We start from the raw sequence: 26,372 nt of genomic DNA, 5'->3' as shown, positions 1-26,372 counted from the left end.
TGCTAAGGTTTTTTAACAATTAAAAAAAAAGGTTTTGTCTGTATGCTTGTAGATAAACAGCCATAGTCAATTTTACTCTCTTAAGGAACAATTACACATTTTGGATAATGCACATCCTTGCTCACTGTCTACAAGTGATGTCACAGTATTGTTTCATTAAATGAATACAGGCCTAGTTACATGAGCATTTAAAAAGCAGCTCACCACAGGTGTGGTCTGTTGTATTTCTGACCACACCGAGCTGGGATGAAGACTGGTACTGTAGAGCTATATCAGTGGTGCACAGTGTGTGGAAAAAGATTGTTGTCACTGCTAGTTGGCAGTGCAAGCATGATTATTAGACTGGGTGCATTTTTTTTTTTAAAAGAGCTAAACTTTAAGATAATTAATTTGGTATTCAGTAGAATTGCAAAGATCAGTGGATTTGCTCATGGGGATAAATTGCTAGGTACTCCGACAGAGTCCAGAACTGAAAAACTATGACACCCGCCATTGACTAAGTCTAAAATGGAGAAAACTATGTTTATTAATGTACATTATCCCTGTTAAATAAATCAGTAAATATATAAAACAATAAATTTAGCTTGAATAACTAACTCTGAGTAAGACATTTTTTTTTTGACAACTGGAACTTTTTTCATTTACATAAAATACATCCAAACCATCAACGCCAAAACTACTGTCAGTGCAAAATCACAATGTATGCAATCCTCTGTATCCCATTCTGCACTCAACTTCTGCCTCAAATCTCTGTCTGCCTCACATTTTTATCATCATTGGCTGACAGAGTGACAAACATCTGTACTTACTCAACAAACTGAAATCTGGCAGAAATTTCAGGCATAAAGGTGCTTGTTTGCCCAGTAAACATTCATATTTCAAACAAAACCAGTCCTTAGTTTAGTAGGTAGTGAAATTATTAAATTACCAGTGTTCTCCCAGTGTCAAAACTTCTCTGCTCTGCCTCAGTCAAAGGCAAAGATGTTGTTACAATTACATACCGATAGTGGTGTGTACAGTTTTTTGATGTCATTTTACATTGGTAATGTGTGTTTTTGATGAGACATCATCATCAGCAGTAGGTCACTGACTTGTTACTGTCCCAGTGATTCAATTCACTTTAATAATGATTCATTACCTACTGAACTATGGAGAAGTCAGAGAAACACTCAGTCAAGGTCCTATAAAGGTACCATTAATGACAAGGCTGTTCAATAGAACCATAAATATTGAGTATATATTATGGCTTACTGTGAGTTTAACAAATCAATAAATAAATCAAGCAATAATATAAACATCTAAAATGCAGCTGATATGAATGCTGTAAAAGGCAGAAAAAACAGTCGAGATCCAGTCAGTGTCAGTGCACTGCTGAGGCGTCCCAGGATGTCCTGATTTGAGGCCTGCTGATCCTAATCTGTGGAAAGAAAGAAACAAAGAAAGACTTATTGAAATGGAAAAAACTTCAATGTACTCAAACATCACAAACACCGATCTTCTGGGTTTCTGTAGATATGAGCTGACCGGCAAGTTGGATGAGAAGTCTCTCTTGGGTATGGTCAGACTACCATTAAAAAATGGAATATTGTGTCTTTGTACTGTTTGCGAAGGGGGGTTCATGCTCGATGATGAGCTGGACTCTCTGTCGTCAGTATGCGATGATGGGCGAGTCAGCTGGTAGACAGGTACAGGTTGTCTGTAATCACCTGGATCCTCTCTGTGGCTGGCTGATTCTTCATTTGTGAATGAAGGGTTACTGTAATCTCCTAAAAATAGCACAACATTAAAGTGTAACTTGAGATTCACACACATCCATCAGAATAATTTTCAATTTATTCTTGTAAAGTGACGCCAGGATGACCAACACACAGATCTATACTGCCCTACAAATGCCTAAAAACAATAATTAAGCAATCAGTGATGTTAAGAAAAAAGTTTTCAGTGCAAATGACAAACTAAAAGATCAAAACTTGCAATACCATCATTTTATATTTTCAGGCCGATTATTTTACCCCCCCAAAAAAATCATCGCCACAGAAATCAGATTTAAAAAAAAGATATTGCACTCTGTCTCTGACAATTTAATGCGTTTGAATGTGTGATGTGAAATTTGCTTAACCACACCAAATCACATGAATTCCACTACGTCAAAAGGTGAGATGGTGGTTACTGCTCCTCTGCTAGGCTAGTTAGCTTTAGCAGGAGTTTAGTTGGGGAGTTTTCTCCATCATGATTTAATTTAGCATTTGGTTTATGAATTACCAAGATGTTGCTTTAGTTTTCATTTACAGATTACAGCTATGGAAAAAAATCAGTGAGTAAATATAGTTTCAGCTTTTCATCTTTCCAGCTTTCTTTCACTTGACAGAGCTGTCTTGTTTTAGCTTTCGTCTTTCTTTGAGAACTCAGCAATTGCAGTTGGTTCTATATCCCAGAGATAGTGCAGTTACTGTGGTTTGGTTTTTAGCTCAGTTTTGTAGTTACTGCAAATTTAAAAAGCTGTTTCACAGAAAATTTAGTTTTTTAATTTAATTTCAGTTAAAAGAGTACTCCACCGATTTAGAATTACAGTCCTGAAACGTTGTTGGACTCACAATGGACAAGCAGCTGGGAAGCCAGAGTGGCTGGGTGACTGTCCGTAACAAGAACAGTAGCCCTAAACAGAAACCCATGGTTCACCACCAACCAGTTCAAGTTTTAAACAGATACTCCCCACTCAGCGACACACCTGCTGAGAAACCAACTCTGGCTATGGTAGCATTATTATTCCTGGGGCCAGAGCAGGCGACGTTTAATATTTAAAACTGCTGGCTAAGGATAAATGTAAATACAGTAAAATTGTTATTTTGATTGGCGGTAACAACACCCGATTATGCCAATTGTAGGTCACAAAAATAATGTTGAGTCAGGACAATGTTGGATTTCATAGTTTTCTCTGGGCCCCTGCCTAATCTTACGAGTGATGCCATGTATAGCCGCATGTCATAATTCAACGGCTGGCTGCCAAGGTGGTGTCCAGCAAACAACATGGGCTTTGTTGATAATTGGCGGACTCGTTGGGGGAGACCTGCTCAGATTACAGGAGATGGCATACATCCAATTTTGGATGGAGCGGCTCTCATATCTGACTGAGTTTATTAGCAGACCAAAACCATGATAACCCATAGCTGAGACCATGAGGCAGAGTTGCAGTCTTACATGCTTCTCTGTGCTGCCTTTTAAGCAGTTACCCACCCAAAACCCCGTAGAGACTGTGTCTGCCCCCTATCACTTAAAGTAAATAAATCAAAGGCAAACAGAAGAGGAGCTATTCATGAAAAACAATAAAAAAGTAGGACCACCACTGCAAAAGTACAACAAAATAGGAAAATTAAATGTGGACTATTAAACATTAGATCACTCTCTCTCTAAAGCTTTATTAGTAAATGATCTAATATCAGATCATCATATTGATTTATGACTTAAGTATAACTTATTCAAAAAGCCTGGTTCTTACGCTTACATTCCTGGAAAACATTAAAACCTATTCTATTTGTTTATAGTTTACCGCACTCCTGGCTCCTGGTACTCTGAATTGTTATCTGAATTCTGAGTTTTTATTAAGTTCAGTCCTTAGTACAGATCAAGTAATTATAGTAGGTGATTTGAATATTCGGACCATTTAATAACTTTTGAATTTCTATTACTGGACTACACACCATTATGCAAAACATATTTACTAGATTTCTATCTGATAGTGCTGTAGCTAAACTTAAGGAAGTGATTCCATCAGCGCTTAATTCACTGCCATGTTTCAATATAACAGAGGACTCCTATGCTAACTTTAGTCCCTCCCAAATTGCTCTTCTTAAAACACAAGACGTTAAACATAAGAGGTTAAACTCCCAAACCCGCATATCAAAGTAAACAACATGAAAAACTTGAAAGGACATGGCATTCCACCAAACTGGAAGAATCCCACTTAGCCTGGCAAGATAGTCTTAGAATATATAGGAAGGCCCTCTAATGCCAGAGCAGCCTATTACTCATATTTAATATAGATAAATAAAAATAACCCTTTTCAGCACTGTAGCCAGGCTGACAAAGAGTTATAGCTCTAATGATCCATGTATTCCTATAAGTCTTAGTAGTGATGATTTCATGGTCTTCTTTAATAATAAAGTTCTAACTATTAGAGACAAAATTCACCAACTCCTCCCCTCAACCGGCACCGATTTATCTTCAAACATAAGAACCTTAGAAACAGCTGTAAGACCCAATATATATTTGGACTATTTTTTGACTTTCTCCAACCTCTGAAAATGAGTATGTTTTGATCATTTCCTCAGCTAAAATGATTATTTAGGAATCAGTGTTAGACTATTTTACTGTATTATTAATCAAAGTATTTGTTGTTTAACTCATATAAATCTATTAGCAGTATCGAAAATCATCATGACAGTTAATTAGTCCTGTATAACACTCTGAACAATTCCTTGATGTGCTGCACTATAATTATTGTTCAAACCATATGATTTCCTTAATATTTTATGTAATACACTATTACAAACAATTTATGATTAGAATCACTGTTGATTGCCTACAGTGATAAGCTTAATAATGTGATCTTTGTACACAAAACCTTGATTAATCTTGCTTGAGTAAGGAAAGGATTCAGAATGAATATTCATTTGAGGCAAAATTACAATTCAAGGTCAAAAGGCCTATAATACATGTCTAGACCTGCCGGTTGATGCAAAGATCTAACTGCCTTTGTTAAGCACTTCTGTTTTACTTCTTGGTTTTGTTTTTAGCTTTTGTCCTTCAAGATTCTCCTATAACCACTCGCCAAGTGTTTTTATCCTGTCATATTTTACTGTTTCTAGACTCATATTCTGCATTTTGTTTTTCCTCTTCATTAAACCGTGTGCATTTTAATCTTTAGCTTAAGCAAGCCTCAGTTTGTAACTCAATATCAAACTGAATGAGCCTAGGTTTTTATATATATATAGTAAGATACATAAGTATTTGGTCAATGACAATTTTCTGTTCACCCTCCACAATGAATTAGGACAAAGCCATCAAGCTTTGATTGAAGTGTATGCTTTCAGCTTTAATACAACAGGGGTTGGGGTTGGGGAAACACATATGCAGGATATGTTTTTATCATCTGGCTTCACTGAACCTAACATTGGGGGTCCTGGATAACCTGTATCACGAAGCTGGTTATCAACTGACTCAGTTACCTCCAGGTTTCACTGTCTGGCTATGAGCACTTTCATGTGAAAGCAGCGGAGCAGTTCAATTAAAAGCAACACTGTCAGAGCCATGACTAAAGTACTTAATCAGATATGAGAAGAAACGGTGATAACTGCAGGTCAATCACATAACTAGAATAGAAAAGAAACATTCGAAATATTTTCCAGATAGACAGGGTAAGGATATGAATATTTTTCTTTCATGTCTGATGAGGTCAAACTTACTGGCATGTTCATTAATAATCATGGGAAATATTCAACAGTGTCTGGATAATTTTTCTAATAAAAGAAAGGTTTTAGTTATTATTTCCATTTATCGTTAAAATAGTCTCCTCATGTTGTTATAAGCTGCAGTGATAGAATGAGAGTGATAAATCATTGTCACTATCAGGTATCTTGTCGGGAATGAGAGAATCTATGTGCAATCAAAATGAAGCTATAATAGTTATGATGTAGTTATTTATTGTGATAATCTCTCCGGCCTTTTGTGAGAAGCTCTGTTTTAAAACCAGAGGGGACACATAGAAAGCATAACGATTCGACTGATCTATCAACATATATATCGCTCTTTATTTTTTGTAACTTTATTGTCAACTCTTTTGTCCGTGTCAGGATCCTGTAGGACTGATGGCCCCGGTTTACCAGTGATCTGATTGGTTAGTATTTGGGCTGTTGACAGGTTTTTATCTGATCTTCTATCTGATCGGAGCAGGTTAGGCGTACAGCATAAAGTTACTATGGCGACTTTGCCAGAAAAGATCTGAAAAAGCCTGCCTACTTCTACAACGAGATTCTGTGGACAATGAAACCAAATTTAACTTGTACCGAATGATGGTAAGAGAAAAGTGTGGAGAAGGAAATGAATGGCTCATGATTCAAAGCATTCCACATCATCTGTCAAACATGGTGGAGGCAGTGTTATGGCATGGGCATGTATGGCTGCCAATGGAACTGGGTCACTGGTGTTTATTGATGATATGACTGTTAATACAAGTAGCAGGATGAATTCCCAAAACATACTGCCAAAGCAATCCAAGAGCTTCTCAAGACAAAGAAACTGAATATTCTTCAATGGCCAAGTCTCAACATCAACCCAATTGAGCATGATTTTCACTTACTGAAGACAAAACAGAAGGCAGAGAGACACACAAACAAGCAGCAAAGTAAATTCATTAAATTCAGCATTTGGTGATTTCCATGGGTTCCAGACTTCAGGCAGGGATTAACTGCAAAGGATTTTAATCAAAGTAATAAAGATAATGCTTATATTTATATGGATGTCAATTTGTCCAATTACTTTTGAGCCTTTAAAAATGAGGGACTATGTATAATAATGGCTGTAATTCCTTAACAGTTAATGTAACACTTTTGTTAAACCACTATCATCTTGATGGCTTCGTGTCAAAATCATTGTGGTTGCGTACAGAGGCAAAATTACGAAAGTTGTCACTTTCCAAATACTTATGTACTTAACAGTACATCATTAATGTCTTGGGAGGAGTGAAAACATTTCTGTCTGAGTTGCTTATGGTTGGGATGATGGATTCTTCTTTTCCTTTTCTTTTTCTGCTTGAGTTTGTTTGCAAGATTTTTACCTAATTTCTTATTTTATTCAAAATAGACGTCCTAGTTGGTATATCAAATAATTTATTTTAATTATTTATTATATCATTTAATTGTAGCTTGTATATTCTCAGTATGTCAAGATGACATACTATGTCTTCAGAGGGCTCATTTATACAATTATTATCTAAATCATAAATACTGTGTTCTCAATTGTTTTATAATTCTGTTCCTTTCCTCTTTTTAAATGAAGAGAAGGATATTATTGCATTGCCATTGCCATTTAGCCATACCGAAACACTTATGTCTAAAAAGGATACCCACTCTCCTGAAAAAAAGTGTGCATCATCTCCATTTTCTGTTCATTTATAATGGTTCATTGCAGTTGAAATCAAAAGTGACTGGAGCATGAACACAAATCACAATTGGGTGGATTTGGTTGTCTGAAATCTCAGGTGTATTGGAGTTGCTAGTGAGGAAAAAAATCAATACATGAGTAAGAGTGGTGAAGGGATTAAAAAAGAACACTGCTTTGATGCAGGATGATGGAGTCACCAACTATTGCAAAGACCAAGTTCATGCATATATTGTTTATACTGTGTCTGATGATTTCCAGTGTTTTAAGATTTCTAAAGAGTGGTGTGGTTACTTTTATGAGAGAAAAAATATGGAGAAAAGTGGGATCATGTGCATTTGGTCAGTAAATAATGGCAATGATGAGTTGAATATTATATATTCTGATATCAGTGATAATAAATCTTCCATCAGTTATTAGTGGAATTCTCTTGTGAACTGAAATAGACCTATTAATTTGGAACTGAATTCCAATAAACTTGAATCTCAATGTAATATTATGAAACTGAATTAATTTGCTCTGAAACTGTATATGATCCTCACTGAAAATTCAACTCAATATATACTTCCACAGATCTCACAATTAAAATTCAGGCTAGGATCCTACTAGTGGCACTGGCAGGTAGTGGCACCTCAGTGGCAGTCTGTGGCACCATGTAACCACCTTCTCAACGTGAAAAGAAGTTCTTTGAATCTGTGAGACTGTTGGAAAATATGTGTTTCTAACTAGTTGCCAGTTGTCCATAAAAAATAAAATAAAAAATAAAAATAAAAAATATATATATACACATTTAAAACATGGGTGTTTAATCCCCCCAGAGTAATCAAGTAAGTGTCTGTCTAAAATTCTTTTTAAACTTACCAATATAATATGTGTCACTTGGGCTGTTGGATCTGGACCACTCAAAGTCCTCATTCAGCCACTGGTTCACCAGTTTCTCTTTAATGTTTCTTCTCCTGCAGACAAAGAGGAAACTATTCATCTTTTCAGCTTTTGTTACAATAACACGAAGAATATATATTCCTCTTCATCATGGCCTTAATTTTTTTTAACTGAAAAACAGCTATGGGTTTTTAGTAACACTGTTGGCCACAGTCTTCTGCACCAACAGATTTCATATTTTACAGTGGAGTAAATACAATAACTAGTAGGTAATACTCACGAGTGTCTAGGGGTGTAACGGTACACAACAATTACGGTTCAGTATGTACCTGTTTTTAAGTCATGGTTCAGTTCATTTTTGTTACAGTAAGGGGAAAGATCAACAGTTTCATACCAGGGCTCTATTACCTTCAACATGTGTTTAAAACCGGTGTTCTGAACAATTGAGTATGGTCGTAGATCTGCTACTGTAAAAAAAGAATGGCATTTGATATTGCTTTTGCCAAGTCTGAATTAGCAGATAAAGGCTGTTTAAATGATGAAGGGAGCAGTGTTTACATTCAGCTTGTTTTCTTCCTTCCCGATCACTACTGAACAATGTTGACACACTGCTTTCTTCTTATCCACTTGTCTGTTGTTGTAATTCCCTGGGAAACCGAAGTGTTTCGAAACTTTAGGCCCTAATGATATGGGATAGTCTTCATGCTCTGGCGTCTCGTTTGCATTGGCCATGATGTTTGCTAGCCAGAGGCTTGGCTCTACCAAGCGTGCCGTGTGTGTAGTGCAATCCAAGTACGAGTCGGAAACTTCCGGTCCACCACTAAATTATGTTTGCTTGGGAACTCAAATTTTAGAGTTTTCCACAAGCAACACAAGCATACTATTAACTACTGTTTAAGCTTACATTTGGTACACATCTGCACCTTACCGAAAGTCCTGTACCAAAACAGTTCTATACGAATATGTGTACCCTTACATCCCTAGTAGTGTCTTGAACATTATATGAAAAAACTGAGTAATACATTATTACATGTACAAAACTGATATTGTAGACCACTTTTTACACTGTATCACCTGTAACATACTTTTTAGTGACACATTATAATCACTTGACACATAATCATGAAGAGTTGATTATTTACATACAGGACAAATATAGTGGGACATCTTTATGTCCCTCTCAGAAAGTAAAGTCATACTTTTGCATTGTTCTTTTATTATTTGAACACATTCTGCAATCTAAAACACCATGCACGCTTCAAAGAAATTACCTGAAGTACAAATGTCTGCCCTCTTTTAAACACAACATGCTCATATAAAGCAGAATCATCAACCTCACGGCAACATTTTTTGGCAACAGCTTTCAGTGCTTTCCTACTATGTTTAGTAACATCCTATTTTTGACTAACAGCCAATAATGTCAGTGTACAGCTTACTGTCTTTGCTTTTGTTTGTTGATCAGCACGTATGTAGTCAAAACTCCCACAGTCAGCAACAGACAAGCAAGGGTCACACTTAACCCTGCGTAGAAAGCAGTCCTCTGTATAGGGAATCTACAGTCATTGTCCAAGTACCAAGTGGAATTCACATTTTGACACCTGAAACAGAAGAGGAAGAAAGAAGTTAAACAACAGCAAACCGCTTTGCTAAACAAGTCTGATGAGGCAACACTAAGAAAGTTTTAGCAAAAATAAAATATTAAAAATAAGAAAAAAAATAATGTAAGATAATTATGAAAAATTCAATATTTTCTGAACATGGTTAGGTGATATCATGAATTCATCAGGCATTACAGGTGAATTGACTTGTAATTCTTTTGCGAATTTTAGACCATTTTGGTAATTTTATGATCTGCCTTCAAGAGTATTGTATGTATCAAGCATAATGCAAACATTTTCCTAGTAAGGAAGTAGTGAAAGGTAGAACACACACACACACACACACACACACACACACACACACACACACACATACACACACACAGAAAGGGAAAAACTTGTTTATTGTCTGCCAAAATGTGTCTTTTTTGACACTACCTATGGGGGAACCATAGTCTGAAATTTTTGCATTCCCTACATAGTCTCTTTAATGGATTATAAATAACTACTAAAAATACAACTCACCAATCTGGTACTAGAGTTGAAGCGTGGCGAGCTAAATATTGAAAAGAACTCATGTAACTCTATGTTCTAAATTATCCATGGAAACATAAAACCAAAAAGTTATTAACTCCTCATAGATCTGGGCATAATTTAGACAGAATTACCCTGTTACTCTGATTAACATGTTTTGCCAGCTTTCAAGTTTTTGCGGGTTTCAAATCTCCTCCCTAAATGAGCATTGTGCACATAGGCCAACAGGGCCAATATGGCAGACCACACTAACAGGTTGGGCTAGTATTGACAATTTATGCTTATTAGCCTTAATCCTTCCTTAATATTATAATTGTGGGCTACATTTAGTATATGTCTTATGAGTGTTTTACTTTGTGCTAAATTGAGGTGGCAATTCATTTTGTACGGGAAGTGTTGAGGGTAGTGAGTATGTGCAGGAGCTGGTATCACCAGCATGCTGGTTGAGTCGAGCATACAGATTTTCAGTAGTGCTGAACAATCTCAGAAGAGCAAGCGAATCAGAATTTGTATAGCTATGGTTAGCCCCAAGGTAAACCCTATCTGTACTACTCAAAGTAAGCTACACAGTACTCAAGTGATTTTATGGCACTGTTTAAGGCTGTAACACTTCCATCTCAATCAATGGCTGGTAGCTTGACAGTAGGCAAAACCTGAGCAGACAGAGCTTCTGTCAAAGAGTGAGTGCAAGGCTGTGTAAATTCCTGGAAGCAGGACATACCAATGAATACAATGGTACATACGGAACTTGGAAATATATACAAGAGATTACTTTGTTGATTTCTTCGCAGCACTAGATGTAAGGTGGGTGGGAAAATGCTGTTCTTTTTTCTGCTTAGTACACAAAAGAACTCATTTTTTAAAAGCATTAAAATTACAGTGTAGTCAGCTTACTCGCAAAGAGGTCCAACGTCACTGTACACTCTGCAGATTCCGTTATTGTAGCATGTTCTAGTTTGTGAATGTAGACTGTCACATATAGTCACACATTTGATACCTCCATCAGTAAGCACAGGTTCGAGGTATTCAGCAACATCTAGATTGTCCATCTCCCTTTCACATACGGCTGTTGAGAGAAACAAGTCCATGTTAATTCAATATTGACAATATCTCTTAGCCTATCTAATGCTTTATATATTCAACAGCAGCAACATGATTCGCTATTTGGAGAAGCTGTCTATTTATATTTGCAAGCTCGTATGTGTACCCAAAGTGGTCATTGAGTGTATATTTTAATCAAAAACACACCCCTGCATACGGATGACTGTAATGTCCCTTAATAAAAGCATGAAAATATGACGAAGGCACAAAGCAAATTTGAGCATGTGTGAAACTGTTTAGGACTTGTTAAACTTATTGTATCACACAATAACACCCCAAAATGAATCTTAGCACACTGTTTATGTTTGAATCTCAGCACAGATTACACTTGTTTTTAAGTGTTAAAGTAAAACACACTTAAAACTCCATATATCAATATTTTTTCAATAATACTGAATCAAATGACTGTGTAATGTGAAAGGGGTTGCTCATGGTGATGAACCTACAGAGAGTTATTACCAACCCTGCGGCTCTACCAAGCTTTTAAGCCTTTTTTAGCTTTGGGGGGGTTCAGAGGGGGGTATCATGAATAACTTTGCTGAATTATACATTTTTTACCTGACTGTGCAGTTTACTAAAAGCTAAGCAATCAGTACACACGTCAGTAAGTGAAAGCATCACTATTCATGACTAGGTCTATTCAAGCAATATTTAAATTGTTAATAGTTCACCAAACACCTATCTACAACAAATGTTTCTTGTGGATTTCACAGCCTTTCTGTAAGCTTTTAACCATTGGGAAACATCACACACTCATGTCACAGGGCTAAGGTGCAAAAGACCAAAAATATGAAATAAGGAAAAATGTGATCAAAGCTTGGTTTTATCATTAAGTACGTTAAGTCTAAATAGCCTTTTTTTTCTATAATAATCTTTTAAGCAGAGGGTAACACACTATATACCAGCTAAGGTAGCAACAGTGCAGTCTAGTGCCGGTGTTACGAATTCTGCCTGCCTACTGAAAACTGCATGCATATCGCAGGAACGTACACAGCTTAAGCAGAAACTACTGGACAACGTAATGATTTCTAAAGCAAAATGTGGATTGAAAACGATGCAATATTCTTTGTCAGGTTATGGTTTATGAATGTATGGAAGTGGCATTATTGATACACTACATCTGAATATTTCTGAAGGCAAACTCCTTTCTGTTCTTGATCAATGTGTCTTTAGGCATAGCATTTCTGACAGCTAAAAAAATGGGATGCAAATTTTGGCAGCTCCAAAATCATCACAATTGCAAAAATACGAGCAGGAAGTAATCGGTCTTTCATTTTGGGCCAACACATCAGTAGATGTTTTGGACTACTGAGGATCTTGTGTTAAAATTGTTCACTTATGTACTGAATATCTCTGATGGTCTTGGCTCTCATCAGCCTTCTCTTCAGCAGTAGCTCATAGCAGTTATCAAGTAAGCTCTGATAAACCCACACTATCTGTAAACTATCTACACAGCACAGGAAAGAATTTTATACGGCTAAAATATAGGGCTATGGGTTTGTCAGCTTTTTGTAGAGGTCTTTCTACACCTAACTGATTAAAAAATCTATTCAATCCATTAACTGAACTTTAAAGGAATGTAATGTATAACTTAGGCATGAAAATGTGAAGATGTCACAAAACAAATTGGAGCATGTGTGAAATTGTTTACGATTCATAGTGTCACCAAATTAATTTCAGCTCACTGTAAATAACGCTTAAGTCTTAAAATATCAACATCAGCCATTACCTGGGAGGAAATGTGGGGATTGGGAGAGCTATTGGGTGCAGAGTATGTCAGAAATCAAGGATATATTTCATGAAAACCGCTTACACACACACACACACACACACACACACACACACACACACACACACACACACACACACAGAAACACACACTCACAATGAAGTAATACTTACCTCCCAAATCCAGCTCTGCTGTATCTACTATGGGTGGAGCTGTGACATTGTAAGGACATTCTGAAAATTTAGAAGAAAAAATTACTTTGCATTATGTGTGTATACTATGGTATGTTATATGTTGTCAACAGAAAAATGTCCAACAGTTTTTAATCAGAGGAAAAAGCAGAAAAGGTTTGTTGTAACATAAATTCTCAGCTTAATGTTTGTTCCTAATAAAACTCTTATTTGAATGAATATGGTTCTGATCTCATGGTTTGTTAACAGTGCATACTATAAATGGTTATTTATTGATTTTCTCTTACCTCCTGTGCAGCCAACAAGCTCGTCAACAGCCCCCTTAACTGCTTTGAAGTCATCCACATATAGTTGTTCAGAACTGGCATTGTTTGGAATCGCCAAAATCACATCATGTATGACACTAACACTGAGGTAGAGAGAATTTCATGCAAGTCTTTACATTATTTTGCAATTCAAAATATGCAGTGTTGGTGAGATTATTATAAGACAGTGGCATGAAGAAGTTTGGGCAGCCCTGGTCAAAAGTTCTGTTACTGTGAATAGTTAAGTGAATAAAAGATGACCTGATTTCCAAAAGGCATAAAGTTAATTATGAGACATTTCTTTAATATTTTAAGCAAGATTAATTTTCTCCCCATCATTTACAGTTTCAAAATAACAAAAAAAGGAAGAGTGCCCGAAACAATAGTTTGGGCACCCTGTGTGGTCAGTACTTAGTAACACCCTCTTTGGCAAGTCTTTCCCTTCTTGTTTGGGGCTATTTTTCCCCATTCTTCCTTCAAAAGGCTTCTAGTTCTGTGAAATTATTGGGCTGTCTTGCATGCACTGCTCTTTTGAGGTCACTCTACAGACTTTCGATGATGTTTAGACAGGGGGACTTTGAGGGCCATGGCATAACCTCCAGCTTGCGCTTGTTGAGGTAGTCCAATGTGGGCTTTCAATTTAATTCAATTTTATTTTATTTATACAGCACCAAATCACACCAGAGGTTATCTCAGGGCAATTTTCATATAGAGTAGGTATAGACCATACTATTTGTAGTTATTTTTACAGTGACCCAACATAGAGAGGAAAGTATAATACAGGTACCACATAAAGATATACAATAATAATGAGACCAATAATGAAAACTAACTATAATAATAGGACTAATAATAATAATAATAATAAAACTAAATATAAAAATAATAATGATAATCATAATAATTGAAGCAGTGGATGTTGAGCAGGTTCATGGGGGCAGTAGGTGGTTTGCAGGCACAGATCCAGACTCTGCAGCACCAGGGGCAGAAATACTTACAGAAAGCGACAGGAGGAGAGAGGAGAGAGATGAGAAAGCGAAAAACTAGGAGAGAGAAGAAATCAAGTTAGTAATGAGCATTGATGGGATATGAATGCATACAGATGGAGAGGAAGAGGAGGAGAGAGGAGCTTGGTGCATCATGGGAAGTCCCCTGGAAGTCTAGGCCTATAGCAGCATAACTAGAGGGTGGTTAAAGCCAAGCCTGAGCCAACCCTCACTATAAGCTTTATCAAAAAGGAAGGAAATGTGGATAGGGTGTCTTCCTCCTGGACCCAAACTGGAAGATGGTTCCACAGTAGAGGAAACTGATAGCTGAAGTCTCTGCCTTCCATTCTACTTTTGGAGAGTCAATTAAGCCTTAATTCTGGTAGCACAGTGTTCTACTGGGGTAATAGGGTACCATGAGCCCTTTCAGATATGATGGTGCCTGACCATTAAGGGCTTTGTAGGTGAGGAGGAGGATTTTAAATTCTATTCTGGATTTTACAGGGAGCCAATGCAGAGAAGCTAACACAGGAGAAATATGATCTCTTTTCGTAGTTCCTGTCAGTACTCACGCTGCAGGTGGGTTTAGGATCATTATCCTCCTTTCATCTTAGGCTTTTTTAACAACAGTATGATGTTTTTCTCCCAGAATTTGCTGGTATTTAACTGAATCAATTCTTCCCTCTACCAGTGAAATGTTCCCATTCCACTGGCTGCAACACAAGCCCAAAGCATGATTAATCCACCCCCCTCTGCTTTGTGGACATCAATTATTTTATTTTTCAGAGTACAAGACAGCTACTTGTGCTGTGGATTGTTGGGATAAGGTTTGAGTAGGCAGAATATTTATAAAACTTTGACATTTGCATTAGGGCCTTTCCTAACAATGATTGTGAACAAACCATCGCCCTAACAAGGTAGTTTAGGTCTGAGAACCTGATTGTGGTCACCAAACTTTTGTATGCTCCTTTCCTTTTCACTCTAAAATTGTACAAAACAAAAATTATACACCAATCTTGCTTTAAATGGTGAAAAGAATGTTTGATCTTTAACTTTATTCCTTTTGGAGATCAGTTCATCTTCTACCCCCTTTAACTTTTCATGGTAACGGAAATTTTGAACAGGGGTGCCCGAACTTTTTCATGCCACATTCAATTTCCTGTCATTTCTATGATTATTATTGTTAGTAAATACACCAGTTTCATCAGCCTAAATACCAAAGTGCAGAACTATAGCTCAACCAAACTTATGAAAATCAGTCTGTACACTACAGGAAGACTACTAACCAGACTTTAAATTATAATTCCACTTATTTTCCACTTTTTCCTAATTTTTCTTCTCATGCCGCTGGTTTCAGATAAGTCTGCACTTGCAATGAACCCCCTTAGGTGGCACAATATTTGGGGGAAAAAAAAAAAAATCATATCATCATACATCTTGAGATACATACATTTAGAACAACGGTTGCAGTAAATAAATAAATAAATAAAGTGCAAGCAAACTGACTGATTGTAAGCACATTAAAATTGACAACAAGTGATATTTAAAAAAAATATTAACGAAATGGGGAAAAATGAACCCTGGGAAATTCAACAAATACAACTTAAGCCATAGCAACCAAAAAATAAAATCAGCAGCTTCACAGCACCACCTACTCTCTTTCCCATTAACCACTGAATGGAATTTTACCTTCTCCTCCTCACCTTACTGGAACATACCACCTGCTCAAGTAAGTAAAGGGGTGAGCTAAACCAATACTAGGCATTCCAAGCATACGGGACACTATACAGTTGTAAACACTGGATTTTTCTGTTACTGCTGACAATCACAGCCTACCATAAGCACACAAAATATTTATAAGCACACAAAGTTCAACCAAATGTCATTTACTACAGAATAGTTTTACCTATCTTCCTACATCCTGACAATGCCCAGTTCCTGACTGCTAAGAAGACCTAATGACATAAACCTGTTTTCCCCTATCCTTGATTGAGCAGCTGATCTATCTCCAACAATCCTAGACAGACATACTGAAAACCTAGAGTGGGCTGATATTTCAAACAGATCATAAACCTGTGCAAAAACCACATCTGTCACCCAATGTATTCAATTATTAAAAACCCTGACAAATTAATGGAAAAATTTGACTGAAATTATGAGGATATAACCCACAAAACAGTGATAATGTGGGGGAAACAAGGCCTAGTGAAAAGGGAATGGAGCAGCCTTTTCACAGAGGTTGTAGCGAGAAATGGAGATTTAGGTATCAGTAGTCTAGTTTTCCGTGGTGTTGCTAGCTTGTTTATTTGTACTTCTGGAAGGTAGTGAAGAAGCACATTATACAACTTTCCCTGAAAAGTTAGTTAGTGGACGACCTATTCTACCTCCTGAGCCACAGCCGCCCTGACAGAAGTATCTACAGCAAAGAGAAAAAACAGTAAAAGTCAACCTGCTGGGTTTCTTTCTGTTTCAACTCTATTTAGTTTTGTCAAAGCAGAAATGACAGTGAATGTAATTTGTGCAAAGACTTTTGAAAGTAAAAACGATGATTATGGGTAACAAACTAAAAAAAAAAAGACTTGGAGCAAGCCAGCATTTTCTCCAAAGGATGATGACATTTTGTGTGGAATGTTTTTTGGCTGCTCCCGTTAGGGGTCACCAAAGTGGATCACCATCCACACATTTTATTTGGGATAGGTTTTTTTTTATGCCAGATACAACGCCCACCCAGGGATCAGCGGCCAACCTCCTCTACCACCTGAGCCATGGCCCCCTCCCAAAGGATGATGACATTATACCCTTCTTAAGAATTCATGCAAACATAATTACTAGTTAGGAATCTGAACAGATGACATCTTCATCAGAGTTTTTACTCTGACATGCTTTTTGTCACAACATAAATTGCTGCACCTTATTAGAAAGCGCCTACTATAACTGTGTGTCTCATATTTCCATATCCGTCCTCAGTTGTCTGTCTGTTGAGGTATAAGTCTGAGATGGCTGAGATTCGTTCATCCTAATAACTTAGAGTTAATCAGATTTTGAAAACAACATTTAAATATTATTTCAGTTTAAGTTACTTTCCAATTTCAGTATTACAGTTGTATTATCACTCAGGTTCTTTAACATGCCCAGCAACAGAGATTAACCAACTCTGTTCAAAATGCCCGGCTGAAGAAACATCACATTATGAAGAGGGCACAGCTAAAATACAATGTTATTATTGAAAATTAAATGAAATATAATTTTCAATAATCATATCATACTGAAATATTAAACAACAGCCAACAACAGGTCAGCCAGCAGTAAACACTCTAGCAGATTAGCACACCAGCATTTTTTTTCTAGATGCAAAGTATGTGTTTTCAAAATGTTGAACATATTTTCTGAATTTTGTATATCCATTTGCATGTGTTTTCTTATGCTGCATTGTGTTGAGCTCTCAGCCACCATAGAATGGATATCTGTATCAGTAGTGTTTGTTTATCAAAACCCAAAGAAGGTACTGAAATGGCCATTTCCTATCAGCTGGTCTTCGGTGCCAGGTAATGTCACCATGTGTTGTGGTTTATAAACATGGCATCACCTGGCACCATAGATAAACGAACAGCAGACAGTAGTTTTCAGGCTTCACAGAAATATGGTTTTTGTCTGTAATTTTGAGCACAGTTGCTCTTTTGACCTGATGGTAAAAGTGGCACTTCCTACAAATTATATTTAGGACTGAAATAAACTGATTAAACTGAATAACTTAAGTTATACTTTGAAAGATAACTAAAACCCAACTATGCAAGTGGAAAGTTCCCTTATTGAAGATAATTTTTTTCAATCTAACATATTGGGTAGTATTTTAACCATGCAAGCACGACAAGCATAAAGCAGTAGGTCTGGGGTGCATAGTCTGTGGGGGCATCCCCAAGCGCACTTGCTAATTTGGTTCATGTAGGTGCAGCAGTGCAAAGTGGAAAAGGGCTTGGTGAGGTGAAATAAACTGTACACTCACAGAGAATTTTATTTGGAACACCTGTACACCTGCTTATTCCTGCAATTATCCATATAGCCAATCATTTGGCAGCAGTGTGATGCATAACATCATGGAAATACAGGTCAGGAGTTTCATTTAATGTTCACATGAAACATCAGAATGGGGAAAAAATGTGATCTCAGTAACTGTGACTATTGCATCATTGATGGTTCCAAATGGGCTGATCTGAGTATTTCTGAAACGGCTTATCACCTGGGATTTTCACACAAAAATGTCTCTAGAGTTTGGTCAGAATGGTGCCAAAAAAAAGAAAAAAAAAACACCCACTGAGCAAGAGTTCTGCAAATGGAAACGCCTTGTTGATGAGAGAGGTCAGAGGAGAACAGCTAGACAAGTTCGAGCCAAAAGGAAAGGCTACGGTAACTCAGATAGCCACTCTTTGCAACAGTGGTGAGCAGAAAAGCATCTCAGAAGAATGCCCAACACATCAAACCTTGAAGTGAATGGGCTACAACAGCAGAACACTTTGGGTTCCACTCCTGTCAGCCAGGCTGCAGTGGGCACAGGCTCACCAAAACTGGGCAGCTGAAGACTGGGAAAACATAGCCTTGTCTGCTGAATCTCAATTTCTACAGAGGGAGCAGATGGAAGGGTAAGAATTTCGCATCAACAGCATGAATTCATGAATCCATCCTGCCTTGTGTCAACAGTCCAGGCTGGAGGTTATGTAATGGAGTGAGCAATTGGCACATTTTAGGCTCCTTCATACCAATCAATCAAGGTTTGAATGCCACAGCCTATCTGAATATTGTTGCTGGCCACTTGCATCCCTTTATGGCCACAGTTTACCATCTTCTGCTGGCTATCTCCTGAATGATAATGCACCATGTCACAAAGCAGAAGTCATCTCAAACTGGTCCCATGAACATGACAATGAGTTCAGTGTAATTCAGTGGCCTACCCAGTCACAATAACTGAATCCAATAGAACACCTTTGTGATGCGGTAGGACTGGAGATTGGCAGCATGAATGTGCAGCTGACAAATCTGGAGAAATTATTTGATGCAATCGTGTCAACATGGAGCAGAATCTTAAAGGAATGTTTCCAACATCTTGTGGAATCCATGCCATGAATAACTGAGGTTGTTTTGAGAGCAAAGGGAGGCTTTATCCAGTATTATAAAGTGCTTGGTGAGTGTAAATTTGAGGGTGCGGTGAATAATAAATTCAATCTTAGCCAGTCACATCACAGGTCTCATTTCTTGGAACAGCTGTGCCAATCACACTGATGCATGACAACAACAGCTCAAAAAATGGCAAGATAATTCTCCAGGAAATTATGGTGCAGAGCAGCATGATCTGAACATACAGCGACTAAAATCTGCAGATAGATGTGATGGTGTGGGTTTTTAATTTAATTTAATGTTTAAAATGGGGTTACTTTTTAGCAGCCTAGTGTCATTTACAGGTGACTTGATAAATGTAAACACAGTGGACAGCCATGCATAATGGCACTGCACTCTGAGATGGCACTTCTCAGGTCGACCGTTGCAGATTAATCAGGATACAGCATGTGTCCTGCTGCCTTCACATACCATAGGGATCTAATAAACTGAATAAAAGCTTTTAATACAGTATAAAGCAGCTGTGGACAACAGACAGTAAGAATTACTCATACTAATTTATAGATATGCGGGGCAAAGTTACAGACGTTCTTGCTTTAAACAAAATAAACGTTAATTTTTCATGCTCATTTAAAAATATCTAGTGGATGGAGAGTGATTAGTTAAAATAATGTATTTGCATTTTAAGCATTATCCTGTTATTGTTGCACATTTGCTCCATGTATTTTGTTTGCTCTTCTTGACAAAATCACCAAAGTGACAGCAGATTGAGGCTGTGACAGAAACAGATGTGGTTCTGAGACATCTATTCTTAGCGCAAAATCTGATACACATTTTCCATCAAGATACCAATAACTCGCTTTGCGCTGTCTCCTTTGAATAAACCTCCCACGTGTTTGTGCCTCTCCCCCCACCTGTACACTGTGCACTCTGTGCTTGGCACCAAAATACCACATCCATCTGAGGCTGCCAACATGCAAAGTTTCCTAGTGCATAATATAAGATGATATGTCAAATTAGTTGGCTTGGACGTTATTGGTGTAGCGTCTGTGCTCCAATTACCTTTCTGCTCTTAGTGTGACACTGTAGATAGCTGTAGCTTCATCTAATAATCTCATCTGAAATAAAGATAGAACAATTTATGGCTTGCGTTAATACCTGATCTCTAATTTAATATCCTGCTGGAAAAATGTTTGAGTTGTTTTACCTCTCCCACAGTGTTATATGACAATCTGACCAATGGGCCTCCACTGCTAAGAAAAAAGAACAAGAGATAAAAAAGCACTGCCACTTTTTAAAACCATTAAATTAAAACTGAAACATTTTGTACAAACAAAATTATACATCAGTGTCTAACGGGATGACCTTTGCTGTGTTTATAATGCATAGCAGAATACAGTGATAAAGGCAAGTACATTACCTGACATTAGTTACTACCACTTCTTTAAAGCTTATTATCTTCTTTCCCTTGTAGTAGTTCTCCATCTGAAATAGTAACAACATATCACAATGTTTTTTTTTAATCAATCATGATCACCATTTTGCTTTTAATAGAAGTTCCTCCTTTGCTAAAATGTACTTATCTACTACCATGGTCACTTACCACAAACATAAGACCAAAGTCATTTGATTAATATTAAAACTAAAAATCAAATTTTTTTGGACTTGGAGATGAAAGATTATTCCAGCTGCCTTTGCTATTGTTTCAATATGTTTGACAAGACAAGCACTTTGGCAAGAAACTTTCTGGATGCATTCTGTATTCATTTGTGATGGCAATTAAAGTTGAGTGAAACAATATATTAATTGCAGGTTTGCCTCTCTTGCTTTTCCTCCAGTCACAACACAGCTAGCTTTGTAAAATTCCCAGTGTTACAATGCACTGCAAAATTCAAATGATGGCATAGAGGTTACTGTATGTTGGAATTACTAACTGGATGTGTCCAGTACCTAGATTGCTGTAACCAAGCATATCTCAGAAATGTAATTTACCTGATCGGTGAAGTTTCCAACAAACTCTATGTATTCAGTTGATGTTGTGTCTTCATATTTTTCATTAAATTCCTGATTGATCACCAAATGAACCACGACTGACCTGTTGACTCTAGCTGCAAAGAGAATGAAATATTTTGTTAACCATAAATGAACAATTTAGGGAAATAACTGGTTTTAAAAATTGTGTTTAGTATAGTTTAGTTACACTTAAGAATAACAGAGCATGAATTAAATAGACAATACCTGGCTTAAGAGTTACAACGAATTGGCAAAAAGTTCCACTGAATCCAGTAAGACATGAGCAGTTAAATCCATTGAAATATCCGCCATTTTTGCAGTGATATGGCTCTGCTGTTGTGAATGGTCTAGTAGTTGTTTGAGTTGTTGGTGTGGCAGGGGGTGTTGTTGATAGTATAGCTGGCTTTGAAGTTGGCAAAGTGGGTGATCCAGGAAGTAGGTCAGTTGCTGTAAGTGTAGATGTTGTCATTGGTGGTTCTGTTGGATGTGAGGATGGTGCTCCAGTTGGATGAGTAGATAGTGGGTCTGTTGAAGGGGTGGCTTCAGCTGATGATATGGTCTCAGCAGATTCAGATGTTACTGTGTAGGTTGAGTTTGTTGGATCCGGGGTCAGCGTGGTCTCAGCAAATGTTACTTTGTCGGTGGGAGTGGTTAGTTCATGCCCTGATGTGGTATTGACCGGCTCCAATGTTACTGATTCAGTGGGACTAGTTGCACTGGATATGAAAGTAGTGCCGGCAGACTCAGGTGTTACTATATCTGTGGATCCTGTAGATAGAGGTGTCTCAGCAGGTTGTGTGGTTAATATGTCAATCTGACCCGTTTCAGTGTCAGGTCCAATGGATGTAAGAGCAGGCTCAGATGTTACTTTGTCAGTCTGACCAGTCGGTTGTAGTGAGGGGGGTGTCTTCTCAGGTACAGATGTTACTGAATCAGTTAGAACAGTTGATTCAGACACTGATGCGGTTCTCGCAGGCTTAGACGTTACTTTAATCGTAGAACTTATAAGTTCAGATGGTGATGCAGTGTCTGTTGGCTTGGATGTTAATGTTTGAGTATGAGCAGTTGACTCGGGTACCACATTTGTCTTGGCAGGCGCAGATGTTACTTTGTTGGTTGGACTGCTTAGTTCAATTGCTGGTATTGTCACAGAAGACTCAGATGTTTCCGAATCACTTGGAGTGGTTGATTCAGAAACTGGAGTGCTACCAACAAGCTCAGATGTTACCAAATTAGTTGGTACGGTTGATGTAGACAATGCTGCAGTACGAGAAGGCTCAGACGTTACTGAGTCAGTTAGAACAGTTGATGCAAACACTGATGTGGTTCTGGAAGAAACTGTAGTGCTTCCGGCTAGCTCAGATGTTACCATATCGGTTGGTAAGGTTAATGTGGAAAATACTGCGGTTCCAGGAAGCTCAGACGTTACTGAGGAAGTCAGAGCCGTTGAAGCAGACACTGACGTGGTTCTGGCTGGGTAAGACGTTATTTTAACTGTAGAAGTTGTGATTTCAGGTAATGATGTGGTGTCCGTAGGCTGTGATGTTAATGAGTCAGTGTGAACAGTTGATTCAGGTACCACAGTTGTCTTGGCTGGCTGTGATGATACTTTGTTGGTTGGAGTGGTTGGTTCAATTGCTGGTGTTGTCACAGAAGGCTCAGATGTTACTGAATCAGTCAGAACAGTTGATGAAGACACTGATGTGGTTCTTGGTGGGTCAGACGTTATTTTAACTGTAGAAATTGTGATTTCAGTTGGTGATGTGGTGTCTGTAGGCTGTGATGTTAACGAATCAGTGTGAGCAGTTGATTCAGGTACCACAGTTGACATGGCAGGCTCTGATGATACTTCATTGGTTGGAGTGGTTGGTTCAATTGCTGGTGTTGTCACAGCTGGCTCAGATATTTCTGAATCAGTTGGAGTGGTTGATTCAGAAACTGAAGTGCTCCCGGCACGCTCAGATGTTACCAAATCAGTTTGTACGGTTAATGTGGACACTGCTGCGGTTCCAGCAGGCTCAGACGTTATTGACTCAGTCAGAACAGTTGATGCAGACACTGTTGTAGTTATGGCATGGTCAGATGTTACTTTAACTGCAGAGCTTGTGATTTCAGATAATGATGTGGTGTCCGTAGGCTGTGATGTTAATGAGTCAGTGTGAGCAGTTGATTCACGTGCCACAGTTGTCACAGCTGGCAGGGATGATACTTTGTTGGTTGGAGTGGTTGGTTCAATTGCTGGTGTTGTCACAGAAGGCTCAGATGTTATCGAATCAGTTTGAGTAGTTGATACAGACACTGATGTGGTTCTGGGTGGGTCAGACGTTACTTTAACTGTTGAAATTGTGATTTCAGGTAATGATGTGGTGTCCGTAGGCTCTGATGTTAACGAATCAGTGTGAGCAGTTGATTCAGGTACCACAGTTGTCTTGGAAGGCTCTGATGATACTTTGTTGGTTGGAGTGGTCGGTTCAATTGCTGGTGTTGTCACAGAAGGCTCAGATGTTACTGAATCAGTCAGAGCAGTTGATGGAGACACCGATGTGGATCTGGGTGCGTCAGACGTTATTTTAACTGTAGAAATTGTAAGTTCAGTTGGTGATGTGGTGTCTGTAGGCTTTGATGTTAACGAATCAGTGTGAGCAGTTGATTCAGGTACCACAGTTGTCACAGCTGGCTGTGATGATACTTTGTTTGTTGGAGTGGTTGGTTCAATTACTGGAGTTGTCACAGAAGGCTCAGATATTTCCGAATCAGTTGGAGTGGTTGATTCAGAAACTGAAGTGCTACCGGCACGCTCAGATGTTACCAAATCAGTTTGTACGGTTAATGTGGACACTGTTGCGGTTCCAGCAGGCTCAGATGTTGCTGACTCAGTCAGAAAAGTTGATGCAGAAACTGTTGTAGTTCCGGCATGGTCAGATGTTACTTTAACTGTAGAACTTGTGATTTCAGATAATGATGTGTTGTCCATAGGCTGTGATGTTAATGAGTCAGTGTGAGTAGTTGACTCAGGTACCACAGTGTTCACAGCTGGCTGTGATGTTACTTTGTTGGTTGGAGTGGTTGGTTCAATTGCTGGTGTTGTCACCGAAGGCTCAGATGTTATTGACTCGGTAAGAACAGTTGATGAAGACACGATTGTAGTTATGGCATGGTCAGATGTTACTTTAACTGCAGAACTTGTGATTTCAGGTAATGATGTGGTGTCCGTAGGCTGTGATGTTAATGAGTCAGTGTGAACAGTTGATTCAGGTACCACAGTTGTCACAGCTGGCTGTGATGATACTTTGTTGGTTGGAGTGGTTGGTTCAATTGCTGGTGTTGTCACAGAAGGCTCATATGTTATCGAATCAGTTTGAGTAGTTGATACAGACACTGATGTGGTTCTGGGTGGGTCAGACGTTACTTTAACTGTTGAAATTGTGATTTCAGGTGATGATGTGGTGTCTGTAGGCTCTGATGTTAACGAATCAGTGTGAGCAGTTGATTCAGGTACCACAGTTGTCTTGGCTGGCTGTGATGATACTTTGTTGGTTGGAGTGGTTGGTTCAATTGCTGGTGTTGTCACAGAAGGCTCAGATGTTACTGAATCAGTCAGAGCAGTTGATGTAGACACTGATGTGGTTCTAGCTGGGTGAGATGTTACTTTAACTGTAGAACTTGTGATTTCAGGTGATGATGTGGTGTCTGTAGGCTCTGATGTTAACGAATCAGTGTGAGCAGTTGATTCAGGTACCACAGTTGTCTTGGCAGGCTGTGATGATACTTTGTTGGTTGGAGTGGTTGGTTCAATTGCTGGTGTTGTCACAGAAGGCTCAGATGTTACTGAATCAGTCAGAACAGTTGATGAAGACACTGATGTGGTTCTTGGTGGGTCAGACGTTATTTTAACTGTAGAAATTGTAAGTTCAGTTGGTGATGTGGTGTCTGTAGGCTGTGATGTTAACGAATCAGTGTGAGCAGTTGATTCAGGTACCACAGTTGACATGGCAGGCTCTGATGATACTTCATTGGTTGGAGTGGTTGGTTCAATTGCTGGTGTTGTCACAGCTGGCTCAGATATTTCTGAATCAGTTGGAGTGGTTGATTCAGAAACTGAAGTGCTCCCGGCACGCTCAGATGTTACCAAATCAGTTTGTACGGTTAATGTGGACACTGCTGCGGTTCCAGCAGGCTCAGATGTTATTGACTCAGTCAGAACAGTTGATGCAGACACTGTTGTAGTTCCGGCATGGTCAGATGTTACTTTAACTGTAGAACTTGTGATTTCAGATAATGATGTGTTGTCCGTAGGCTGTGATGTTAATGAGTCAGTGTGAGCAGTTGATTCAGGTACCACAGTTGTCACAGCTGGCTGTGATGATACTTTGTTGGTTGGAGTGGTTGGTTCAATTGCTGGTGTTGTCACAGCTGGCTCAGATATTTCCGAATCAGTTGGAATGGTTGATTACCAAATCAGTTGGTCCAGTTATTGCGGACACCGCTGCTTTTTCAGCAGGCACAGACGTTACTGAGTCAGTCATAACAGTTGATTCAGACACTGATGTGGTTCTAGGTGGGTCAGACGTTACTTTAACTGTAGAAATTGTGATTCCAGGTGATGATGATGCAGTGTCTGTAGGCTGTGATGTTAATGAATCAGTGTGAGCGGTTGATTCAGGTACCACAGTTGTCTTGGCAGGCTCTGATGATACTTTGTTGGTTGGAGTGGTTGGTTCAATTGCTGGTGTTGTCACAGTTGGCTCAGATTTTTCGGAATCAGTTGG

General features: G+C 38.3%; 1 protein-coding gene across 3 annotated transcripts; it reads right to left on the bottom strand.

Annotated features, from left to right (window-relative positions):
* Positions 1–185: 185 nt before the first annotated feature.
* On the bottom strand, positions 186–25,779 carry muc3a (mucin 3A, cell surface associated). 3 transcript variants are annotated; one of them, XM_040140364.1, is made up of 12 exons: positions 21,829–25,779; positions 21,583–21,698; positions 21,011–21,075; positions 20,798–20,843; positions 20,653–20,708; positions 13,478–13,599; positions 13,173–13,232; positions 11,064–11,235; positions 9,474–9,635; positions 8,017–8,111; positions 1,525–1,766; positions 186–1,417 (listed from the first exon to the last, which is right to left on the bottom strand). In XM_040140364.1, exons 1-12 carry the CDS (start codon positions 25,592–25,594, stop codon positions 1,361–1,363), a joined length of 4,959 nt encoding a protein of 1,652 aa, XP_039996298.1. In that variant the 5' UTR covers positions 25,595–25,779; the 3' UTR covers positions 186–1,360. The 3 variants fall into 3 exon arrangements, with proteins under 3 accessions (XP_039996298.1, XP_039996300.1, XP_039996299.1); XM_040140366.1 differs by having other exon boundaries at positions 1,600–1,766; XM_040140365.1 differs by having other exon boundaries at positions 20,798–20,840.
* Between the last annotated feature and the right edge of the window lie 593 nt (positions 25,780–26,372).

The sequence above is a fragment of the Xiphias gladius genome, chromosome 12 (genome assembly GCF_016859285.1).
Source record: "Xiphias gladius isolate SHS-SW01 ecotype Sanya breed wild chromosome 12, ASM1685928v1, whole genome shotgun sequence".
NCBI classification, from domain to species: Eukaryota; Metazoa; Chordata; class Actinopteri; order Istiophoriformes; family Xiphiidae; genus Xiphias; species Xiphias gladius.
This window is presented reverse-complemented; position numbering and strand designations above follow the sequence as displayed.